The 6,777-nt window shown below is 34.2% G+C and overlaps 1 protein-coding gene across 1 annotated transcript; it reads right to left on the reverse strand.

Annotated features, from left to right (window-relative positions):
• Window positions 1–1,142: 1,142 nt before the first annotated feature.
• Window positions 1,143–2,783, reverse strand: LOC118682284 (zinc finger BED domain-containing protein 5-like). Its single transcript, XM_036370400.2, has one exon. The coding sequence runs from the start codon at window positions 2,781–2,783 to the stop codon at window positions 1,143–1,145; it is 1,641 nt and encodes a 546-aa protein (XP_036226293.2).
• Window positions 2,784–6,777: the final 3,994 nt, after the last annotated feature.

The raw sequence follows: 6,777 nt of genomic DNA on the forward strand, positions 1-6,777 counted from the left end.
CCCCAGTGCCTATAGTTGACCTTCTACCGAAAATATCAGTCAATCCACAAAGAAATCTCAAACGAGTATACCATTTGACTTTGCGAGAGTATAAAATGTTCGGTTACATCCGAACTTAGCCCTTCCTTACTTGTTAAAACTTATAACTTCCACACTGAACGACATATTCGAGATAAAACTTGTTAGAAAAATTAAAATCATTATATGAAGTATATGGGAGTTGTTTTTCATTACCATACCTCACATACCAATAGCCAATCTATATGGAGTAAAGTCAGAAGCATGTTCGAAAATTTTGTTATTAGTTACATACAAAATTCGAAAACCTTTATATTAAGTATGAAGGAAAAAGTATTGATCCTATTCAACCCATTTTTGACATACAGACACGCTATTTTCAGGAATGGATTCTCTCCGAATCTCAATTATATATCTCACACATTGACCGATATTTTCGGTAAAAAGTTAACTACAGGCACTGGGGTCCACATATTCGGTACAGTTGGGGATTGAACAGTTTCGGTTCGATTTGAACAGCTTTTTGTAAATGTGTGGCAAGAGTATACAAAATAAAAAAATTATATTTTATGGTATCTAGCGGTATCTTAAGTTAATACCATCGATTAATATTTCTCTGGTAACTCTTTTTTTAAGCAACACGACTTTAAAAATTTCGTTGAAGGGAAACTGTGAGAAAATTTGTACGAACTTTTTTTTTTGAAATCTTCGTTTTTTGCAGGAAAATAAGTATCGAAGCATGTGGGCAAAGATAAGAAAATAATGATTTTTTTGGAATGGGATAATACTTCTTGATTGGCCTTCACCGTCCCCAGGCTTAAACCCTATATAGCAGTGGTTCTCAAACTTTTTTAATGACGGAACCCTTTTGAGAAGCAAAATACTTGATGGAACCCTACAATGAAACAATTGTTTTTATAAGTGTATTCTTTATTAATCAGCATAATAAAAATAATAAAAAAAAAAAATGTAACAGTGACTAATTATTATTTACTTCACCACTTGGCAAGGACAATAATAGAAAACTTTAAAAAAGAAAAAATCTAACTAGTGGGAGGTATGAAACTGTATTTTATTTTTCATCAATTGGTTGATATCAGGTTTGATGGAAGAAAGTTGGAGTCTCACATCAGCTTCGGCGTCCAGTCTATTGCGATATTTTGTTTTTGTGGCTGCATAAGTAGAAAATCCTGTTTCGCACATTCATATATCTCGTTTGACATGTTTTCAGGCTTTTCCAAATTAGGTAAAAAAGGATTATGAATCCATGAATTCACTTTAATTTTTGTATTGTGTTCTTCGGGAAAATACTTTTCAAAAGATGCGCGCAACGAACTGAGATAATTGACCAATTCTGCAAACATATCATCTTCGAACATTTCTAAGTCGTTTTCGCTTATAAACTCACTGAGTAACGTAAAGCTTTCTATTTCTTTCTTACCAATGCAAATGATCCAAAAATCTAATTTTCTTTTAAAAGCAGTTATTTTATTATAGGCCTGAAACACTGTTACCTGTTTGCCTTGCAATGATAAATTCAATTCGTTAAGTTTTTGAAAGATATCCGCCATAAAAGACAATCGAAACAACCAATTTTTATCATACAGACGGTCCTTCAAATTAAAAGAAGTATCTTCTGAAAGAAACATTTGTAACTCGGCTCTGAGTTCAAATAGCCTTGTTAAAGTTTTACCCCGAGACAGCCATCGCACTTCTGTATGGAGCAGCAGTGTTTTATGTTTGCTGCCATAATCTTCACACAGTAATGAGAACAATCGGGATTGTAGTGGTCGTGATTTGATAAAATTAATTATTTTTACAGCTTCATCCATAACTAATTTTAGATTTGACGGCATTTGCTTCATCGCAAGTGCTTGTCTATGCAGAATACAATGACTGGAACTACAATTAGGTGCTTTATTTTTCATTTGTGACACTGCTCCTGCTGTTTTACATATCATCGCCTTGGCCCCATCTGTACAAATGTCAATACAATTGTTCCAACTGAGATTATTTTCTTCAAAGAATATATTTATTTTATTAAAAATTTCTTCCCCGGTAGTGTTTGTAAGCAGCGGTGAACACATAAGCATGTCTTCTTCAAAAGAACTTTTATATGGATATCTCACAATAACCAGCAGGATAGCCAAACCAGCGACATCAGTCGACTCGTCCATTTGCAAGGCGAATCGTGTATTTTGTAGACGTGTAACTAGTTCTTGTTTGACGTAGCTTGCCAGATCATGGATTCGTCGTGAAACAGTATCGTTTGATAGCGGAACAGTAGATAGATGCTTTGCAGATTTTTTATCGAGCATACATTTTGTTATGTCTAATACACATGGTTTTATTAAATTCTCAGCGATAGTGTGCGCTTCACCTGCTTGTGCAATGCGATAGCTAACTAAATATGATGCCTCCGTGGCCTTTTCGTTGATAGTTTGTGTAACATGCATCATATTTTTTTGACTTTCTAATAACTGATCTTTTTTGCGAACAAAAAATTCTTTATTCTTGTCTTTAGACTCGGGGTGTACAGTTTCTAAATGTCGGCGCAATTTGGCAGGTGCCATGGAACTATTAGGAAGCAGTTTACTACAGAGCATGCAGAGAGGTGAGCCGTTGGAATCAACAAATCCGAAACTGATATAAGATTCATCATACTTCCTTTCTTTCGTTTTTGAAACCGTCAAGCTTGACGTCGAGGCATCATCTTCTGGATCGGTGATTGCTATATTCTCCGCGCGCACTGCGGAACGTTCCATTCTTCTTTATTTATAATGTTACACGTCAGGATAGTGGGGTTTAAATAATGCACAATAGTTACTGCGTATAGAGACTAAATTTAGCACCTACAGTGAAGAAATGTACCGATAAAACTGAGACAACAGAATACAGCAGGCAGTAAAACAATGAACACTAGTTTCTCGCTAGCGAGCTTGTAAGTAGGTAGTAACTTATCGCTACGAACGCTAATCGTCAACTGACGACGCGCGACGCGCGACGCGCAATTGCCGCTTTTATACTTAGTCCTAGACTCGATCTCGAATATTTTCAAAAATACTCGAGTCGGCACTTTTGATAAACAAAAAGCAAAAATAAAAACAGAAATTTAAAAATTGCGTTGAAAACAATATCGACTTTATCCTTTAAAAGTTAGAGTCGAAAGTCGCTTGTTGACAACTATAGTGCTAATTCAGAGGCGGCTTTTATTAAAGAAACTGCGCGCTCACAAGTATACAAGGTATGACCTATCGCCAGCGGCAAACTTAAGTACGTTCGAAAAGTAGCATCCGTAAAACATAATACAAAATATTTCTTATTTAATTGTAACAAATATATATATATATATAATTGTATAAAATGGTTGATACCAAACTTATGACATTTTGTACCAGCTATTGTAACACATGTTTGTACAAATACAAATAAAAAAATAAATAACGTTCATAGCGTTTTGTCTCAGATATAGGTCTCTTGATTTTTTTTTCTAAATTCTTTTTTACAATTGAAAATTATAAATCAAGGGACAAAAATGTTTACACTTAGAGCTTTTCAGAATTCATTGTTTGGAAATAAATTACTCTAAGTTTATGAATTTATTTTTAAGTTTTGCTAGCGTATTATTAATCCTTTTATTTTTTAATAAGAAAGATTTGATAAAGATTCAAGATCAGCTCTTCTTAATCAAGAGTAAGAGTAAGAGTTTTAGTCAAAAATAAAAAATAATAAAGATTTTCGAGTAAAACCTTCCATTTATGTTTTCATATATGTAGGACATACAAACTCTAACAAAAAATATGCTCTCAGAACTCAAGCATATTTTTGCTAATAATGCAGCAAGGCAGCAAAAAATAATATATTCTTAAATATTTTGTATGGTATTTTTTGGTATGATGATTTTTTGGATGATGATTAAGGATCTGGCTCTGTGCTTTATTCATAAACTCAGTCAAAAGTGCGTACATTTTGCCACATTATGAATATTTCCATAACTTCACCATTTCACAATTCAAATTTTAACTGTCCATTTCGAAAATTCTAAGCAGAACACACCAAATTCAACTATGCTCTACAAAAAAGCTACCAAAAACCTGATTTTCAACTCTACCACAATAAAATTTGTTAAGAGCACGTTTTCGCTCTTTATTTGCTCATTCAGCTAATCAATTGGACACGTGGCTATTACAACCAACGAAGAGAATGTTGTGGTGAGTTTACGTAAAGCTTTTCAACACTCAGAGCCGAAAGAAATTCTTAGATGTGGCTTTAGTTGCTGATGGTGTGATTTAGTGTGATAAGGCTGGCTGTGATAGAGTTTGTGCGAAACAAATTCTTATTAATGTTTCATACAATTTCTTAAATCTTAAATTTTATAATAAATTAGATATTCAGAAAAAGTAATAAATTTTAAACTTTGAAAGAGAAAAATTAAACATATTTAGAAAATTTTAAGATAATTTTGATTATACTTTTAATAGGTTCAGCACTAATTTGACTACTCTGTTAACATACTATTAAACGCTTAAGCAACTTCCTAATAGCGTATGTCCTTTCTACTGTGTTTCAAGCTTTCCATGAAGAATATTACTGCTTTTTCATCCAGCAACCCATTGTTTGGCTCGCCGTTGTAAAGGACGGAGAAGAAATTACTAGGAACTTGATTGAATACGCAGTGATCTCAATAATCAAAAATAGAAAACTTTTAATGTGTCCCGACCTGAAATCACTAGACACAAAGCTCTAAAGATAAATCATTCAAACTTGCTGAAGACAAATTTTTATAGCACTTTCCTCATATGATGAAAACCATGCTCTTTACCCATATAACGGTTACGTTGAAATACGCGATAACTTACTAAATAAATGCGTCAGAATCAATATTTGCGGATTGCAACCAGGTCTACTTCTCATATAACACAATTTTAAATTGTATTTGATTCTTTCACTTTACAGTATACAAATCAAGCACTATTGAAGACATCGGCATAGAACTTTACACCAATAGTAGATTTAAGGTATGTAAGCTATGTCTAAAATTTCTTAAAATTGGACCAAAACTTTTAAAGCCCCTAGATACGGAATATGTGGACCTGAGTGCCTATGGCTGTTAATTTTTCAAAAATATTGCTTAGTTAAATTTAATTAAAAGGCTCTGTCTTCCGAGGCGTCAATCGTCTCGGGCTTATCTGTGTAGACAAGCGACTTTACATAACCCCACAACAACTAGTCTAGCAGTGTTAAATCGCACGAGTTTAGAGACACACGAGGCGAGAAAATACGCCCAAAATAAAGCTTCCGTCAATAAATTGATTGTACCGTTGGCTGATTGGCATGAAGCGCCGTCTTGTCGACCATATCAACATTCTCCAATTCAGGCACGAAAATGTCATTAATCATCATTGCCTATAATTATCATTGACTAAAACCAAATGGTCGGTTTTAACTTTGAACTAAAGAAATTTGGACCAATGATTCCCTCTGCTCATAGAATACACCAAACAATAACATTTAGGGGATGTAACGGCGGCTCAACAATGGCTTGTAGATTATCAACACTCCAAATGCGATTTTGTTTATTAAAATACCCGTTCAGCCAAAAGTAAGCTTCTTAGTTAAACAAAATGATCGGTGGCCATCTCATTCACCGAACGTGTGACGCGTTTGATCATCGTTCGGTTTCAATTCTTGTACCAGTTGTATTTTGTAAGCTCGCAAACCAAGGTCCTTCAGCAAAGTGTTCCATAAAGTGGGTCGGCACAGCTCTAATAGTTGCGCGCGATGGCGGATGGACTCATTCGGGTTTTTTTTTGATACTTTGCTTCACAGCAACTGTGTATAAATCAAGTAAAAGTTGTCAAAAAAACCAACTCCGTAAAAAGTATTGCCTCATTGAAAAACATACCCCTATTTAAATCATGAATACTTAGAGGTACTTAAGGCATATTTTCTGCCGTTACGCACAACACATTATCCACATGTCTACTGCGAACATTACTCACTTAGATTTATTTGCAAAGAGAACACTTTAGATGAAAATATGTTTCCAATTACCAAATTACTATTTAGAATTACGCAGTGCATACTAAGCTTTAATTGTATATATATATATACAAGCACGTATGTAAGTATGCATGCGTGAATGTACATATGTATGTGTGCATATCGAAATCAATGAATATCTGCCATTTTCAATTAAATCAATCGCAATTTAAGCTGACCCCATTAAACACAGTTTAACATTCATGCATTGCAAGCCAAACGGCCAGACCGGAAACATTCACCTGTGAAATCGGTGCATTGAAGGAATTTATGTTACATTAACAAGACCGAATATCAATAAGGATACAATAAATAAACAACAATATAGACATATTGTAAACGCTTACATTTATATATGTATTAGTATGTGTGTTTGTGTGTTTTGGACAACAATTTGCTTAGGCGGAATTCAACAGCGAATTTCACTGACTTTCCGTAATGCTAAATGAATTTCAGGCGTACCCAAATGCACGAAGCTCATGTTAATGTATTTATGCTGTAAGTATACTTATGTGCATGTGACTGTATATGTGTATGCTCTGCCTGCAAGTAGGCCTCAATTCATCAGCTAAGCATGTGTGTAATTGAAAATGCCAGTTTGAGTGCATCAAATGATTTGAAGGTGTATTTAGAGTGGGTTTAAACTGGGCACTACTACCTACATAGGTACTAACTTGTGCGGATACTTAAGGTTAAATAAGATGACTGTTAAGCACA

The sequence above is a fragment of the Bactrocera oleae genome, chromosome 3, assembly GCF_042242935.1.
Source record: "Bactrocera oleae isolate idBacOlea1 chromosome 3, idBacOlea1, whole genome shotgun sequence".
Taxonomy (NCBI): Eukaryota; Metazoa; Arthropoda; class Insecta; order Diptera; family Tephritidae; genus Bactrocera; species Bactrocera oleae.